Raw genomic sequence first — 19,764 nt, 5'->3', positions numbered from 1 at the left:
CCCACTGCAATATCAATTATGAAATGTAAAGCTCATATGAAAGTTACTGATATCATTTCCCAAGGCAATGATCTAGCTGACAGAACAGCTAAACAGACTGCTCAAACTCACACATCTGACATGACAAAGACAATAGTTCCTCCACCAACACACTGCATGATGGTTAAGGATCCCGCTCTTGACGTAATTGACATACAGACACATGCTACACCAGAAGAAATAAAGAAATGGACTGAATTAGGAGGGATCCAAACCGATCAGGGATGGATGACGAAGGAAAAATCTATATGGTTTCTTCCCGACTCAATGGTCCAAGTTATCATTAATACAATACATAGTCCAGCCCACCTAGGAGAAAAAGCTATGCTAGACAGCATTCAACACATTTGGTTCAACAAACATTTACGAGCAGCAGCTAAACAAAAAGTTCGTACCTGTATGATCTGTTGTCAGTTTAACCCAGGTAAAAGCATTCCCGTAGAACAGGGTGGATTTCAGCCTCCTGATCACCCTTTTGAAGTCCTCCAGATGGATTATATCCAGATGGAACGATGTCGAGGATTCAAATATGTTCTTGTAGTTGTTTGTGCTCTTTCCCGTTGGACAGAGGCATACCCGGTTTCAGATTACACTGCCCCGACTACTGCCAAACAGTTGGTTCGAGAATTCTTCCCACGGTACGGTTTACCACGTGCTGTCTACTCAGATAACGGCCAGCCGTTCTCATCCGAACTAATGAAACACGTTTCACTTTTGTTAGGTTATCAATGGAGATTTCACTGTGTCCGACATCCCGAGGCAGCAGGTCTCGTGGAACGACATAATCAAACTCTGAAAATTAGATTGTCCAAAATATGTAGAGAGAAAGGTGTCGACTGGGTAGTAGCCTTACCAGTTGCACTCTTTTACATGAGAATGGTAGCACATTCTCGAACAGGGCTATCCCCTTATGAGGTGATCTTCGGTAGACCACCAAATATGTGGGGGACGCCTATACCTCGTAAAATCACTGACGTTGACTGTAATATGCTGACAGATTACCTGGCTTCCTTGATGTCTGCACTACGATCTTGTCGTTCACAGGTAGCTGCAGCCTTTCCCGACAACACCGAGGTGAAACCCCACGACGTAGTTCCCGGGGACTTGGTGTTAGTGCGGAATTTTGACCGGAAGACTCAGCTGGATCCGAGGTGGAAATCGCCTCAACTTGTACTGCTCACCACGAGGACAGCCGTGAAGATCGAAGGTCGCAAAGGTTGGATACATTCAAGTCATATCAAGAAATTTCATGGACTACCACCCGATATAGAGACTAAACCCTGTATTTCCTCAAAGACAGATTCAAAGCTCCCTTTGGTTGAGCAAACGAACTCAGAACTATATAGACTAAAATTGAGGTCCAATAAGTCAGACAATTTGATTGTTTAAGTCCTCTCCAAGGTGAATCGGTTGAATTTGTCTCTGACATGTATCCTCTGGACCGGAATAGAGAAAGAAATAATCAAATGCAGTTGAAAAAACATGCGTACTGTAAATCACTGCGTAGTCATTGCACAGTGACGTTATTAATTTTGTTTTTCTTATGTCTTTTAATAATCGCTGCAAGTATATTGTTGCACACGTATTATCCTATTTTTAAACATGTTTACAATGTTACTGCTGAACATTCTTTTAGTGAATTTCCCCCGCATGAGTTGTCATATAGATTTGCGCTGCGCAACAACACTTTTATTAGTATGTTACATCATTCCCATCAGACTAGCAATGCTACAAATTGTTGGATATGTGGCCGACTCCCTCCCTATCAGAACTATAAGGGAATTCTGCCTCTCTTTCCATATCCATTCACCCACAATGGCTCCTGTGGAGCATGGTTTAGTTTAATTAATTCCTTAGATACAAACTCAGCAGTTTATCAAGACAACTGGGTATGGGGAAACCTGAACTTAGTTTTGCTTAAAGTCTGCTACCCTAACAAGGAGGGACTTCCCAAAAGAACAGGAACTGATCTAGAAAATGAGGTATATGGATTAGGTAATTTTACACTTAACCTCATGATCCTGAACGTTGAATCTGAAGCTACACCAATCTTGTCCGCCATGTCCGTATTCCCAGTTAAAGGGGAACTATGCATAAGAAAGAATGGCTCCATACACATGGGCCATAGTAAATGCACCACTGTGATAAAATTCAGTGATCAAGGCAAGTCTACATTTAGAGCTTCTCGTCATTCCTACTTTATATGTGGACAGACCGCATATATACGCCTACCTTTAGATTGGGATGGTACCTGTTACATAGCATTCCTTCTACCACCTGTTTTCCTAGCTCCTCCTGATTATCATAGAAATACTCATTTAGTACACAATAGACAGCAGAGAGATCTCCCAATAGTCGATTACACTGAAACAGCATGGGAAAAATACACAGATTTCAATAAAGGTTTCTTTCCCTATATAGGTACAGTCACTAATAGTAAGTTGATACGTAGATTAACCAGAACCCTTGAAGCAGTAGTGAACGAAACTATTTCCGCCTTAGGCAATTTAACAGAAGAGCAGTCTGCTATGCGGATTGTTGTGCTTCAAAATCGTCTTGTCCTAGACGTCATCCTGGCCGATAGGGGCGGAGCTTGTAGGGTCATCGGATCAAGTTGTTGCATTTTCATACCAGAAAATTCACCGTCAGTGTATAAAGCCATAACCCGCCTTCATAAGATTGTAAGCCAGATACACCAGAGTCCAGGCACCTGGACTTGGTCCAGTTGGTTCTGGGGCGTGTTGTCAGCCTGGGGATGGAGAATGCTCTCCTTCCTAGGTATTGGCTTTCTCATACTATTCAGTTGCTGCTTATGTCTACAATGTGGGCCAGCGATTTGTGGTCTATGTGCCACCTCGTGTATCCCACATCCAAGTTTTCGTTCAAAATCCCGGAAGAAGAAAGAAGAACAAATGATGTTATATGAACAGATCGATGGATTGATGAAGATTGATATCTCCTAAGGGCAAGTAGGGGACAAGGAGGGAATGTGGAAATATGGATTTTTATGGTCGGTCATGTCCCCTATCTTGGACCCCAACGGTTTCGTGTATAAATCACAAGTACATATATGTTCCCTCCAGTTCCAGTTATGAAGACGCAAACACATGTGCGTCCACCGTCAACATGTCCTCTTTCAGATCCGCCATGAATGGGCCGGATATTCTATTTCTAAGTATGAAAGGCCACCGGCTTTATATGGTTCATTTATCCCATTTTACAGTCCAGGCGAGTAGGCCCTGATTCTGCCATTAAGCCTTTTTCTGCCTTCTGCCTCTGAAAGCTCCAGTCTGAGCCTGCATCTGTGACCATGAACTTTGTCTTACTCCCTGCGCGGCTAACGGTGCCTGACTCGGCCTGTCTGCCTGCCAAAAACTGTATTTCACCTTCAAGATTATCTGCTCTGCTCCGCTCCTCATCCGATGCATTCCTGTCTAGTAGTTTAGGTAAACATTCCTCCAGCTACCGTGCAAAGGACCAGGTCTCGCTGCCCTCATGCAAGTAATTCATAGCCCTGTTACCATGGAATACTCCTACCCCCTCGCATCTAGTGTAGACACTTAGACGCTTGTACACGCACTAACAGTCAGTATAGTCAGTATAGAATAAGATTCTATCCTAAGAGACCTCTCTTTTTGGATAACACAGTTCTTTAAACATAGGATATTAGATATGATTTGGGATTAGGTTGACATAACCCCAGACTTTTGTCTCCACATGTAGAGCTAAATGTCAAGTCCCTTTCACCCTCTAGTTACACGTCAATCACACGTCATGCTGCTACGCGCGCATCTCTGCCAAGTATTTTTGCTGACATTGCGAAATTCTTTCATGGAACCACCCATTTATGACATCATATCTAATGACGTTCTTTAGTTACGCCTAGTTACACCCATTTTAGTTACGTATGTATGCTTTTATCTCTGATATCAACTGTTACGCCTCCTGTATCTGTTTCACTGTAATGCCTTTTCTATAAAAATGATTACCTGTCAATAATGTATTGCTCCTTCCTTCCTGAACTCTCGTGGTGATGGAATAGAAGGCCCATAATTCGAATTATGTTCCTTTGTATAGGAATAAAGCCCGTTCCGAACCTCTAATACCACGGATTCTGCCTCTTATTTTACTGAGCTATTGTTATAGATTTTCCGCATCAAATTAAGTACCGGTAATTAAATTATTTACCACACTTGCCTTACTGGAGCACCACTCCGGAACACTGCTCTTCACTAAGCAGGTACGTCGGTTGTAAACACAATATCCGACAGCGTTGTACCTCCCGGTTCCTCCCTTTATAGGGCGTTGTTTTCCTTGAGTTATGTAACAGCTCTCCTGTTTACATAAGGGCGTGTTTTCCTTGAGTTATGTAACAGCTCTCCTGTTTACATAAGGGCGTGTTTTCCTTGAGTTATGTAACAGCTCTCCTGTTTACATAAGGGCGTGTTTTCCTTGAGTTATGTAACAGCTCTCCTGTTTTACATAAGGGCGTGTTTTCCTTGAGTTATGTAACAGCTCTCCTGTTTACCTAACCTCTCAACCGCTAAGCATCCTGGGAGATGTAGTCCGTTTTCGCTGGTTACCGTTTTCCTCCCCTCGCATGACAGGAATTCTTGACAAGCTGGACTGTGATGGCGGCAGCAGTCTTGGATAACTGGAAGGACAAGCCTCCTGATGCTCTAGTGCACTAGGGACTCTGCATACAGTTGACCCCAAGATCGTGGGTCTCTCCTGGAACTTGGAAGCTTGGTCCCTCATACCCCATAATTTGCCCAAGCAAGAGAAGAGGAGCTTCAGAGCACAAGGAAAATTAGAAAGGCTGGCACTGGGAGCCAGTGGAACCAACTCCCTGCCAAGTGTGCCCTTGCTCGGCCAGGAGTCCTGCTGAAATTGAAGCTAGTGCTCACCACCAGGAGGAAAATAAACCCACGATTTTCCAAATCAGTCCATCGGGGCCGAGATGTGCTCATTTAAGGCTGCGTAACCTTTAATCCCCTCTAAAAATGGATCACATGAGGCTCCGCCACGGGTGATGTGTCAGGGCCCTGGGGTCGATGCAGGGTTCATCAAAAAGTAATGAGCCTAGTAGGTGGCATGGATAGGGCTCCTTCCCAGAGATCTCCAAGGCCCGGGTACCCCATTGCCAGGCCGGTTCATTCCAAAGTGTTCCTTGCTTTCAAGCCCCCCACAGAAAAAGGACGGGCCTGGGACTCAATCTCCGGGGCCCGACGTGGTAAAAAACAGGGAACGCCGTTGTGCTCCACCCAATGGCAGTGAGCTCGCTCCAGTGTCTAGGGGCAGCCACCACAGAAGAAGCATCCTGCATGCATCGAGCGGGCAGAAAAGCAAGCTGCTGGCTCCCGTGCCAGCAGAGAAGGTTGCCTGCCAGGCAAAGAGCCGGAGAGGCAGCTGGGAGTGGGTCACAAGTGCTGCCAAGGCATGCCCAGGTGGGACCAGGCACCTCAATCAAAAAAAAAGGAAAAGGAAAAATGGTACAATGCCGTGCACCAGACAAAGAAAGCAGCCAAACTTCTAATATAAAATGTACCACTTCCACTGAAGAAGCGCCCTGGAATACCCAGCAGGGCTTAATTTGTATGTAATTTTTCTGCTTGTGGTGGCCACAGGGTGCCAGGTGCACCATCACCGAATTTTAAGGAGTATTTTGGGGGGGCTGTAGGAGTTACAGCAGCCCCCCATGAGTTTGCAGGGTCAAGAAATGCAGGACCTTCAGGATTTTTACAAATATTTTCAAGCACTTTCAAGGCTGGAACTCATATTCTTCAGCTGGGAGTGCCGCGACCTCTAGGGGTTTGTTTTATTGCTGCATTTTATGTGGCCTGAAAGAGTATAGGCTGTACATAAAATTGTTATTTGAATTCAAATGCATACTCAACAATACAAGGCTGACAAATGTTTTTGATAAACATTTACATGCTTCATTGGTATTAATAATTTAATTTAAACATGGTCATTGATTTTGCCAACATAATGAGGGTTTTTAACAATTGGATCATTTGTTGTTAATATGGTGAACCCTTGACAAAGCCAAAAGGCTTGTCTTATATAATGTTGTGATGATCTCTGATAAAGCCAATATGCTTGTCTTATGTGTTGTTGGGATGATCCCTTGACAAACCCAGCAGTCCTGTTATATTGTAAGTGATATCCCCTTATATTGTGATGTGTTAACTGGTATAGGTGGAGGGCACTGATTTTGGAGATTGTGACCCTGTAGGGGTCAAATGTGATTTCAGGGTATCACCAACGTATTTTAAATGTGCCTGATGTATATGTTTGTAAATTATTGTGTAGTATTTAGTAGTGTGTGTGTAATAAATTATTTTTTCCTTTTCCAAAAAAAATGCACTGACTGGACAATCACTCATTGAGTGTTATTATTGGGTGCCAGCGAATGTTGAGTACACGCCCACATCACCTTCCCTGGGTAGGCCTTGAACTGTTCTGCTTTGCTACCCTTAGAAAGTTAAGTGCTACAATGGGGTGCTTGGTTGCCAGTAAGGGGAAATTGTGGCCCTGGAACTTGCGCAGGTCGCATATCATGCACTACTAATACCTGATGTCTTATAGTAACCATTAGCTGTAATTGTCACTGGTTAGCCTATTTTGTAGAATCTTTTAGTGGCTGGGCTTCACATGGTCCCTCTGAGACCAAAGTCATAGAATTCTGGAATCTGTGACTAGTCTTCTGTCATGACTTCCATGCCCTGAAGTTCCTGCCCTTCATGGTAGATGCATTCAGATATGGGGCTGAAGAAAAGACCACCCACCTTAATTTAATAGAATGCAGATATTACCCCTCTGTTTCAACCCTACTGTCTGATATAGTCCAGTACTGGGGAGTATGCAAGATCTCATGGGATTGCACCAAACTTACATTTCAGACATTGGTGACCATGTATTGCAATAATTGAGAAGTCTGCTAATGACATTCCTCTCGCAGAGCTTCAGATGTTTTCATCAACTAAACTTTTATTAGCTGATCCAGTGTACTGATGCCTGTAGTTTTCCAGGAACCTCAGTGTATAGTACAGCCTCAAATATGGATGGGAATATTACGTCGTATGGAAGCATGCATGCATAGGGCTGCATCCAACCCCCACTGCCCGTAGGCACTTCCAAGTCCGGATCATTGACTGGATGATTGGGCTATCAGTTATCCAGGTGGGAACATTCTTGGCGTAACAGAAATAAGTACCTGATGGGTTATCAACCTGTTTGCGTCTGTCCACGATATCTGGAGCATAGTTTTCCAATTTAGAATGACCACAACATATTTCTTGGAGACACTGTTGCGGCATCAGACTGAGTCAGCTGACTGACAGCTGGATATAGCTCTACCCAGTCCCTCTTCAGTTTCTTGACCCTTTTGGAGATGAGTGCATTTCTTGCAACTGTTTAATATCCACTTGTTTTAAATCCAGGTAAGACAGTACCTTCTTAGCGTCATATATTCGACAGGCCATTATTATTCACTGAGACCACTCTGAGAGGCCTTTGGGATATTAGGTCAGGGAACAGATGATAGTAGTCCCCTGTAAGGTAAATAGGAGACACAGGTCACAGCTACTGTCTCAGAGACCAAAGGGACTGGTTTCTGATAATCAGTTGATGAAGTCTGTGGGGACAAAGGAGGGGACCTGACAGGAGCGATGTTTGTCAGAAAGGAGGGAGCAACTGACCATGCATCCCAATCGTGTGGGTGAATGAGGAAGACAGAAAACCTCCTGGGCCGAAATGACAGACTGGAAGGGAGGAAAGTGGAAGGTAGGGAAGAAGGTATATAGTATCCAAACTGAGTATGATAGAGTAGAACCTAAGGAAAAAGCTGAAGAATTGGACCAAAAACTTTAGTCGATGGGCCAAAATTTAGCACTGGTCATCGGGCCACCCAGTTTAGAACCGAAGTGAGTATCAATGGCAATCTTGATAGTGCACCATTCGATCGTGTAGAGTGATAGAGAAAAGAAAGAAAGAAAGAGAAGGAGGTGGAGGAAGAGGCAAACCTTACAGGTCCCAGGGCAGTAGGAGAGACTGCTGAGGCATACAGTAGAGAAGGATGAGACCCTGGGCCATGGGGGAAGAGGCTAACAAGATGGTATTGCCAAAAGACGCCCATTGTCACAACTTAGTCTCCTGTTGGACTATGTGAAAGGATATCATGAGGGAAGAGAAAGTGTGCAGATTGTAAATTTACTATTTTCTGTGGTTCACAGAAACTCCCAGGAACTCGAACAGAAACCTGTGCCAGGTGCCCGTTGACATGTGGATTCCATGGAAAGTCATGTGACTTTTTTTTAGTGACAATCAATTCCTGTTGTGCTCAGAGTTCCATACATAGGAGCTCTTGTCCAAACGTAGAGCGCAAATGCACATTTTTTTCCTCCCCGAGGAAACCAGTTTCCCACTCCCCCCACCAAATATGGGGTGATACCTTTCCCATATCCACCAAGAAATGTGATTTATGCCAGCAGTGTATTGAGGTAAAAAAACGACCCTCTCCAGGTTGGAAAGCAGAATCGGGGGGGTTTGTGAATGCCCAGTTGTTTGTGGCCATTCTCATACCTCCAAGGCTAGCCACACCCTGGAACCCCCTTGTTCCTTCCTCCTTTAGTGGGTTTTACAGGTGTGAAGAATTCCACACTCAGGGCGGAGATTCCTGTCAATTTGAATGGGCTTTCGCTTGCCCGGAATCCCTTTGTGAATTCCTCGGCGGCATAAAAAATTGAAAATTTGGTCATAAACATATAAACTAAAAGATGTGAAATTAATTAAGTGCAAGAAACCACAGTGTGTATGTGCAGTTGTGATTGTGAAAAGGGACTTTGTGAAGCAGGGAAAAACTTAAAATCTGCCGAAGTGGACGAAAACATTGAGATCGAGAAGTTTACAGTAATGATTTGTCCTCTGACATAATGTTAGCTTATGTGAACTCCACTATCCGAAAACCTCCACATGTCCAGACTCCTACTTGCACAAATCCAACGCAGACTTAAACCAGATCCAGCAGTCGAGTCTTCTACATCGCTCCTAAAGCGTGGAATGACCTGCCGCTACACATAAGAGCCTCCTCCTCACTTCTTGAACTCTGCAAGAAACTGAAGACCTGGCTTTTTGGGGAGTCCCACCAAGCACTAGGCGTGCCTAGACTCACGTCTGCTCGGCGCCAGGATACCCTCCCGGGTGATAGTGCGCTCTACAAATCTGCAAACAAAGCAAAATGTTCGCTTTGGCACTGGGTTCACCCAATGCTGGTTCATTAGAGATCCGGATCAATGCAATGATTGGGTATGCATTCTGCCTTTAAATTGCACAATTCGGATTTTCCTTTATTTATATTTCTTATATAATGGATACCATTTACTTAATATGAACAATGTTAAGGGAAATGTCGTTACATCGCTTACATCCATGTTAATGAGATGGTGTAGCTGCGCCAGTGGTGGAAATATTCCGCTGCTGTGAGATGCAGATAACAAAGTAACGTGGTAATTTTTTTATAGCTTTGACGATGTACCTCACAAAGGTACGGAAAGTGTGTCACCTGTCCTATACTGCTCTGTGAATAGCCTGCAGCGTTCATAAAAGGGATACACGAAAACATAACAAGAAACTATGTCACATCATTTTTTCGAATATCCTCTGTGGAATATTTGATGTCAGTGCCTATGCTACATTTTCTTATTCCACGGTATCTGCATGGCTCCTCAGCTGGGCTCAGCACAAGGTTGGCCATTTGAAAATTTAAGGACGAATGATGTGGGTGTGTGAGAAACTAGATCTTCAGTTACTCTGTAGTTTGGTCTGGACATTTAACATTTTACCTAATTGTTACGATGTGGAAATAGCATTTGTTTTTAACAGTAGCATTAAAGCATGGTTTGTTTTCAATGCTTCCTTTTAGCGAAGAATTGGAAAAATGTATGGAAAATCAAGGCGCAGCCAGCCCAGGGATTCTTATGTTAACCACGAGCCTCAGCAAACCTTTTATGAGACTGGATAAATATGTTACCCTCTTTCAAGAACTTGAACGGCACATGGAGGTAAGAATAAATAAATGCAACTGCTATTAAAGCTTGTACATTTTCGTGTACTCAACTCTCAGGTTTTGTCACTGTCTCAACGCTGGTTGATCAGTCCAGACACCTAGACTCTGATTAAGAGTGGGCCGGAAACAACATTTCACAGGGGAAATTCTGCGGTTTCTACCGTACCATGTGGATTTTGGTGCGTTAAACACCAAAATCCTAATGTTATTCCCTACAAACTTGTGATAGGGGTTGTTTATCGCACACAGTAAATAACATGACCTGTGACATCGTTATTTATTTGTTCGTCAAAACTCTTCATTCCAGTACCGGTACTTTAGTAACAATATGTGTATGGATTGAGCCCAAACCTGCTCAAGATAGTTACAAGCTTCAAAACTTTCAACTGATATTAACGTGACCCTGTAGAATAATCATAGACCAAAGATTGTTTTTGGTGCCATGTCACAAAGATGCATATTTTTCATGCTTTCAGAAGATTAGGAGGAAGAAGTGGAAGAATAACGTTGTACCCAAGACCCTGCACTCCCTGGTACCAGCTCCTCCTGCAGCAGTACGCTAATCTGGTCTAACACAAGCTTTCAAACTCACATTCTCTCCTCATATCAGTGTTATGCTGATGCTTCAGTCAAATTAGATGTATTATCAGTGTTGTGTAAGAACAAGAGTTCTGGGGGGTTCCAGAATGTATCAGATGCACGAATTGGGCCCCACAACGAAGGGAGGCATTCTTAATAAACCTGGCCTTCCTCAGATCCCCACATGAGATATTCATTGAACAGACTTGCCTTACTGGTAATTATATTAAAGGCTTTTTCTGAATGCAAATGTTTCTCATCTACTACCTTCATATACTACCCTTTCATTTTCATTTATCCCACTCATTGCTTCCTTAATTGATGTTTTCCTTTTGATTACTCCTACCTTCGCATCACTTGAACTTACTCCAGTTGTTCAATCTCATCCTACATTGCTCCCTTCTGATCTATATACCCATCAAATCATTAACATTTATTCTCTAAGTTACATCCAGATCTGTCTTGCCCATTGAACCTGCCTCTATGCTCTTCTTTATAGAATTGCATCTTCATAAGCATTGTTATCTGCCAATATTAAAAAGCTATCTGCTCACCACTCTATAATGTACCAGTAGGTCATCACTCCTCGTCATCCTACTCCTCTTTCCCTGGTAGGATTGGTGTTTTCGTGACTCTCCTGTTCCAATTTGGTATCATTGTCTACAGTGCTGCTCAACTGAGGTACAGCCAAATATACTTCTCTAAGACAGCTCTTTCTCAGATTTCTGACTCGATAACCTCTGCCCATCACAATGTTTCTCCTCCTGCCTCACTGTTGAGTTAGACATTCTTTTGGTATGTATATTAAAGCCGAGCATCAGTGAGTCTGCACTCCTATTCTAACCCCACCTCGCAAAGCAATTCTATTCTGTGCCCTGACAGTCCAGCTCCATGCACACCTCAGCCAGTAACACTCACAATCTTATTTCCTCCCTTACATACACATTACAAGCTTGTTTAACCAAATACCTTAGGTTTCATTTCAACTGCCAATTCAGCATCCACCTTTATTAGCATGTTTCAACTTAATCAACATTGGCCAAACTGGCTAGACCTCACCCACCTTTCTCTAAACACTACAGTTTTTAAAGGTATTTTGAATGGAATACCATAAAATTATATTAACATTTTCATAAAAACCATTGCAACTCATAATATAGTGAAGTGATTGTTGAAAACATCCAATGAGTGAATTGTTTCCAATTAATTTGTTGCCATACTTTACATTGAAATAAGTGTATTTCTGTTTATACTTCTAACTGCAGATCCTTCCCCTTTAGAATATACCCAGGCACCAGACTGGATCCAGAAGCTTTAAACAACAATGCTCCTGGGTACCAGCAGATGGCGTCGTGCAGCTTTGTGTTGACTTTGTTCTACCTTAGAAGGGACGAACTTAGCCACATATAATCAACCCTGTGTGCTGACATCAGTTCCTTTCTTTCCATGCCTTCATACACAGATCCAGAACTATGATCCCTCTTTATTTTGTTGATGAGAGTGTTTTTCTTCAAAAACGTTTTTTCAAATATATCTAACTAACTAACCAGTGTGCAAGGGAACTATGTCCTCTTCAATTACTTAGTTTATACCTTGTAGGTACTGTTGCAAACAATTCTCAGTGACACAAGGTATGGCTCTGGTGTCTGGGTTCGGAGCGTTCCAAATTTTGCGAGGAATGCACCCTCATGAACCCAGTGGATATCAGGGATCAGGAAACCAAGCTGTACAATGCAGAACATTGGAAGAAGATACTGTGCAAGTCCTGCTCTTGTTTGAAGTCAATTGCATAGACCCTTTCCTGCTTTTGAGGCAGTTTCAGCAACCAGTTCCTTTAGGCAGCCATACGCACAGGATCTTAACAATAAGTTTGCAGAAAGACTTAATACCAGAGGTAACCGATTGTGAGAATTGGGGTAAGGTGTTCGCCGCAATGTATGCAAAGTGTTTTGGCACACCTTCAATGACTGTGTTACCCTCCGTGATTAAGCGTGTTCAGGATGAGCACGTCCCGGAGGCGGCAGTTGAGTTGGGAATGAGGCTTGTCGGAGTGTTTGACGTAGTTGCTGATCTCATACTTGCGAACATCAAGGGGGATGCAGTTAACTTTCAAGTGTCTAATGCTTTGCGTCTTGTCCCGGAAGAAGAGAAACCCCGAGAGTTACCAAAAATTAATGCAGATGCCTATAAGACCATTGGACGCAATAGTTTGCGTTTTAAGCCTTTTGCTAAAATACCGACACAACAGCAAACTCAGGCGGTGCAGTCTAATAAAGACGACAGTCCACTTTTTCCTAAAACGAATTGGAAAAATAAACAGGGGAAGCAACAGCAGAAACAAGGGTAATGTGCAGCCTCACCGGCACCCAAACCCTCTGAGCGCACGTATGATTTGCGCGACCGCGCGAGAATTAGGTCTCCTGACAAGCATTCTCCTCGTTCTTCACAGGAAACATCGGGCTTACAAGCCGGTGGAGGTGATCGCCAGGATCGCGGCAGAGGTCGAGGTGCACCGCAAGGACGCGAGCAACCTCATCAAACTGACGGTAAAGGAAAGCAAGATGATTTTCCTCATCAATGCCCTCCGTATCAGAAAAAGAAAGTTGCTGCGTTAACAGCGAGATATGCCACGGATGGTGCGAACCCGCCTTCTGAATCTAACTTGGGCAGTAACGCTGCTAGACAGCACAGTGGAGGTTACCATAGTGCGGTAAGCACTGCGTCCGTTACTGGAGGCGACAGCAGCTGACACTTTCATCACAGTAGAAACTGCTGACACCCGAGTGAGTCCCCCTGATAGATTATATGGGATAGTACTTTTAATTGAAGGTGATACACAACATGTTATTAAAGGGATTTTTGGGGAAAATCTGACTTCTTCATATGACATCTTATTAGCTGAGGCAGACTCGCCCCTGCCTTTTGTTTTAGCTGCTCCAAGGGGGGAGGAGGTAATCCTCCCTAGCTTTTCATACAACACAGCCAAGGAGCAAGCAATGGCATTTGCGAAAGAGTGGGCTTTGGTGCTAGCACCGGCCCTGTACCGTACTCAGGTGGGCTGGGATGAAACCTCCCCGCCTCATGAGATACCATTGCGGTCTGTGCCACAGCCACAACCCCAATATCCCCTCTGGCGGGAAGCAAAAGCTCCAGTTTCAGAAATTCTTGAAAAATTAGAGTATCAAGGAGTGATTGAGACATGTGTGTCACCGATGAATAACCCTCTTTTTACAGTAACCAAAACAGATGGGTCGTACCGCTTAAAATTGGATTACTGACATTTGAACTCTCATTGTCGTAACTGTGCGGTTCAGAATACCCATAGCTCAAGACTTGTAGGCAGTCTTGTGCGTAAGAAATATAAAACCACACTTGACATTTCCAATGGCTTTCTTAGCCACAATCTGTCCTCTATAAGTAGTCAATGGACAGCCTTCACCCTAGGCGGTAAACAACAACAATTTACAATATTGGCCAAGGGCTACAAAAAACAGCCCGGGCGTTTTTGCCGCACGTGTTGTCTCTCTGTTAGACGACATGGACCCTGATGCGTACTCGTACGTTGATATTTATCTCACAGACAACAAATTATGGCCGCATCTTTGTCGCGTGGACTGCATCATAGTTTTTTTTGCGGACTACTGTTACAAATTTAACTTTGCAAAAGCACACATTGCAGAGTACACAGTGTTGTTCCTGGGCTCAATAATGAAGGTAGAGGCCTTGCGCCTCACTTCTTGGAGAAATGCGCACGTTTGCGCTCTCCTATGACTCTGAAAAAATGTCAATCCGTGCTGTGATTTTTAAATTTCGGACGAATTTACATTCCCGATTTATGCCCAGCGTATCAAGTCGCTGTATGTCTTGATACAACCTACCTTTACAAAAGCCTGCTGGCTTCCGGAACATTCAGCTATTCTGCAATCCTTGCAGTTTGATCTTAATGAATCTAAATACTTGTTAATACGTGATAACCACACAAACCTGGTGATAAAGAATTGTGCCAGGGGCAGTGGGTTTCAACTACTTGACATTTAATGAAGGTGACACAGTACCCAGTGCTTACAAGTCACATTTGTACACTTCAGCTGAACAGCGTTTTTCGATAGTTGAAAAAGTATTGACCGCAGTCCAGATGGCGATCCTGAAGGAACGTAAACTGGCGCAAGGAAAACGCATGATGGTTATAACACCATATCCTGCTCTTGAAGCTGTAACGAGAGCCAGTGTACCAAACTCAAAAGCTTTACATCCGCGTTGGATACAATGGGCTACTTTGTTGACATCGTCTGATGTCACCTATATCTTTGACTCTTCATTGCAAACTCAGGAGTTCTTACAGTATGAATTTGTTCATCCTGCTCCTCTGTCGATGCGCCCGCTCGAGGGCTACCATTGTATAATTTATACCGACGGGTCAGCACAACCGGTGACCGGATCAAAACATTCTTACTCGGCAGCTTGCGCTATAGTGGTAGGTACTATGGTGAACGGTGAGTTTTGCAGCGTGAATCTTTCTGGATTCACTATGCTGTGCATTATTCCGCGATCTGGTGGTTGGGTCCGGATTCGTAGTCTTTCTTTTGTTTTTTTTGTTTTTTGTAGCCCAGGTGGGCTACCTCTGGTGACGTCGGCGTGCTTCCTGCGGAAGTCTCACCTTTGGGGCGCCATCTTAAGATTCTTTTTTCCGCCGTTGGGTCTGGATCGTCATCGAGAAGCTCCAGAGTTTTTAACGAAGGAAGAAGGAAAATACACAAGTTTCATCGAAGGAGAATTTATAGAAGACTACAGAGAGCAAGAGCATACAGCCGGGACGACAAAGAAGGAGGAGATCCTCGAAATCTTCGACGCCCATCGGAAAATGCGCACTCAGAGACTCTGAGCGCAATGGACAAGACACCCTTTAAATTCTGCCGTAACTGCCACCACAAATACGCGCAGAAGGACCAACATCCGGTCTGCAACCTTTGCCTGCCGATCGACCACGAGAGCAAGGACTGCAACGCCTGTTCCGTCTTCACGCCGAAGACACTCCGGGTGAGAGAAAGGCAGAGGAGAGCCAACTTCAACATGGAAGGCAAGGGTAAGGCCGTACAAACTGGGCCTCTCCACCGACGATGAAGACAACATCGCCGAGGGACCTGATGTCTTCACGGTCGCAGAGACCGATAAGAAAACGCCTGACAAGGTAGGAGACACGTCGAGTACGAAACCCCCGAAAGGGCCCTGAAAATCTGAGATTGACTATCGAAAAACAGAGTCAAAGTCCTCGAAAGGAACACCGGCGCCGAAAATTTCGACGACCGCGAGTGGATCCAAGGACGAAAGGCCCAGCGGATCCTTCGAGAAGGACTCCCAGGTGCCGAAGGCCGCCGAGAAACAGAGTTCGTCGAAGCAGGCCCACGAGGTGGGGCGTTCGGCGACAAAGGACAAGGCCACGTCGACGCAAGCTCCGTCGAAAAGACCAGCGCTCGACGCTGAACATGCCTCCGAAATGGAGAAGAAAAAGAGAAGGCTCGAGGCGGGGATGGAGAGCATCCTTCAGAGGAAGAAGGAGTAAGATGAAAAAATTCGAAATCCCAACGAAACCGTCGACGGATGTCGTCGAGATCGAGGAACAGGAAGAGTTTGACGCCGAAGAGCAGTCGAAAGATCCTGAAGAAGAAGAAGAAGACCCCTACTATGAGGGAGAAGATGAGGAAGAGGAGCAGCAGTCGATCTACGGCTCGGCGCCGTCGACGACACATGAGCTGGAATGGCAGGACATTGACGCCGAAAATCCCGAAGAGCCCGTGGAGACCTATCTTTGAGGCCTTCGCCACCAGACGACATTGGGGCATACAACATGGTCGTCAAGAGCGCTGCAGCAGCGTTTGGCTTGAAATTGGACGAGGAGAAGCCGAAAGCAGATTTTCTACTCGAAACACTGCTCCCCATCCAGACTAGGAGCCAGTTCCTCCCCATGCTCCAAAGCATAATGAACCAAGGGAAGGAGGCGTTCAAGGACCCAGGAACTTGCAGATCCATCACTCCCAGAACAGAAAAGAAATACAAGCACTCCTCACAGGACCCGCCATATATCAAAGGATCAGTCACAGCTGACTCCATCATTGCGTCCACGGCCAGGAAAAGGGCCAATGTACCAGCAACCTCAGGGCCGCCTCCCGACAAGGAGAGCAAAAGGATGGACCTCACCGGGAGAAAGGTTGAGAGAAATGCGGCAATGCACTGGCGCATAGCGAACTCTAATGCCCTATTGAACAGGCACCAGTACCAGCACTGGGACGAGATGGGAGAACTAATCAAACTTCTCCCCGAGCAATATCAGCAGAGAGCTTCCCATCTGGTGGAGGAATATTGTAAACTCATGCATTAAGACAGCATTGGACGGGGCAGAGACATCGAGCAGACTGATGGCTATAGGAATCACTGAAAGGAGGCAGGCCTGGCTCAGAATTTCAGGATTCAAGCAAGAGGTCCAGAACAACATACTGAACACCCCTTTTAACGGTGAGACGCTGTTCGGTGCTCCGGTGGACGAAAAACTCACCCAACTGAAGAAAGAAAATGAGACGGCAAGGTCCATGGGGGCCCTGCAGTTCAGAGGGATGAGAAGAGGCACCCCAGCTCGGAGACCCTACGGAAGGGGAGGAAACCAGCCGAGAACGTCACACCAGACATTCCAGCAAGGACAGCAAGGTGAAAGTCACGGCCAGCAGGGACAGCAGAAACAAAACTGGCAGTACCAGCCTCGAGGCCAGTCCTTTCGCGGTAGGGGAAACGGACGTGGCCAGAGAAGAAGAGGGGGAGACCAACCCTCATCAAAGTGACTTCGGACGGAAGAAAATGCTCACCCCCAGTATACCCTGAGGGGTGAAGCACAACGTAAGCACAGTAAGGGGGGTACACAAACCAAACGCCTACGAGCATGCGACACCAGTAGGCGGAAGACTGGGACTTTACCTTCAACAATGGCAAAAAATAACCTCAGACAAATGGATACTCAACGTCATACATTACGGATACTGCATAGAGTTGGAGAAAAGACCTCCAAACAGGAAACCAAAGAGAAGACAACGCTCTGGTCAAGAGCTTGCTCAACTCAGAGAAGAGGCGCTACAACTACGCCAAAAGGAGGCCATAGAACCAGTGCCATGCAGAGAAAGGAAAAAGGGAGTGTACTCAAACTACTTCCTGGTCCCAAAGGTGGACGGAACACTAAGACCCATCCTGGGTCTACGATTCCTAAACAAATTCATAAAGACGCAAAAATTCAAAATGACATCGCTACAAGAAGTGCTACCTCAAATACGAGGCGGAGACTTCATGTCCACCGTAGATCTCAAAGATGCCTACCTGCACATCCCGATGAACAGGCGCCACAAAAACCTGTTAAGGTTCAACATCAACCAGGATCATTACCAATTCACAACCCTGGCAATCGGTCTAAAGTCCGCACCAAGGGTTTTCACAAAATGCCTTGCAGCAGTAGCAGCGTACCTACGGAGGGAAGGGATTCATGTCTATCCTTACCTAGACGACTGGCTAATCAAAGCAAGTACTCGCGACAAGTGCGAGGAGCACACAGAGCGGGTGACAAGAACACTAACAAACCTGGGGTTCTCGATACACTGGGGGAAGTCATCAATGGAACCAGAACAGGTGAAGATCTTCCTGGGAGCGCAGATCAACACCTTAGACAAAACGGTCATGCCCAGCGACAGGAAAACAATAGCCCTGCTGAAGGAGACGCGTCTCTACCAGAAGGGGCGAGCTCTGACAGTGAGAACAGCGAGCAAGATCATGGGCATGATGGCGTCATGCATTCACCTAGTCCCCAATGTACGGCTTCACATGAGACCGTTCCAGGAATGGCTGCAACAACAATGGTCACAAGCAAACGGAAGTTGGGAGGATCTAGTGGTTGTTACGCACGCAGTGCAAGAGGAGATAGCATGGTGGAACAGGGAGAACATAACTATAGGAAAGCCCTTGACACCACCAAGCCCAACTGTGACCATTACCACAGACGCATCCCAGATAGGATGGGGAGCGCACATGAACAAGCTCAGAGTGAGGGGTCTGTGGACTTCAGCAGATGCGGTCAGACACATCAACTACCTGGAATTGAAGACCGTACTGCTAGCCCTGAAGGCCTTCCAGAGGCAGCTATACAACCAAAAAGTGTTGATACAGACGGACATTACTACCACAATGTTCTACATCAACAAGCCGGGAGGAACACAATCGTTCCCCCTTTCAACTCTGGCACAAGAGATTTGGAGATGGGCCATCCCACTCAAAATAGACCCGCTGGCGATACACCTACCAGGGAAGGACAATGTGGAAGCCGATTGGCTCAGCAGGCAGACCTCGGCATCCCACGAGTGGGAGCTCAATGGACAGGAAACGCAAAGGCTATTCAAAAGGTGGGGTACACCGACAATAGACCTGTTTGCAACACACCTGAATGCAAAATGCTGAAACTTCGCATCCAGACAACCAGAAAAACAATCCCAGGGGAATGCCCTATGGATAAGTTGGTCAAGGACATTTGCATACGCCTTTCCACCAATACCACTGATACACAGGGTACTCAACAAGTGCAAGACCAGCAACATGACAATGATCCTGGTGGCTCCAGCAGTTTTCATGTTGAGTTACGAGGTGGGCTACCTCGTGTCTGAGTTGCACGCTTCATCAATTTATTTGTAACTAAATTTATGATCATTTCTTGAAATTTGGTGTGCGCTATCTTACACAGAATTTGATAATGATCCTGGTGGCACTACAGTGGGCAAGACAGACATGGTACTCACAAATAGTGGAGATGGCACAGGGACCTCCACACAAATTCGCAAAAAGAAAGGACTTGCTCTCCATGCAGAATGGAGAGGTTCTACACCCAGAGCCAGAGAGCCTCAGACTGGCAGCTTGGCTCCTGAAGACTTGGAGTTCGCACACCTTAAACTACCTCCAAGCACTATGCGAGTGCTGCGGGAGGCAAGGAGACCAACAACACGAAAATGTTATGGGGAAAAGTGGAAAAGGTTCACAATGTGGTGCAGCAAAAATAA

The 19,764-nt window shown here is 45.3% G+C and overlaps 1 protein-coding gene across 2 annotated transcripts in view; it reads left to right on the top strand.

Moving 5' to 3' along the window:
- ARHGEF6 (Rac/Cdc42 guanine nucleotide exchange factor 6) overlaps positions 1–19,764 on the top strand; it is a 712,936-nt gene that overhangs the window by 364,614 nt on the left and 328,558 nt on the right. For both annotated transcript variants that reach the window (XM_085607964.1, XM_085607965.1), the window contains exon 10: positions 9,965–10,103. In XM_085607964.1, the coding sequence (XP_085464090.1) occupies positions 9,965–10,103 (139 nt within the window). The remainder of the gene's footprint in view (positions 1–9,964; positions 10,104–19,764) is intronic.

This window comes from Triturus cristatus, chromosome 5_2 (assembly GCF_964204655.1).
Source record: "Triturus cristatus chromosome 5_2, aTriCri1.1, whole genome shotgun sequence".
Lineage (NCBI taxonomy): Eukaryota > Metazoa > Chordata > Amphibia > Caudata > Salamandridae > Triturus > Triturus cristatus.
The sequence above is the reverse complement of the archived record's forward strand: the minus strand, read 5'-3'. Positions and strand labels throughout refer to the sequence as shown.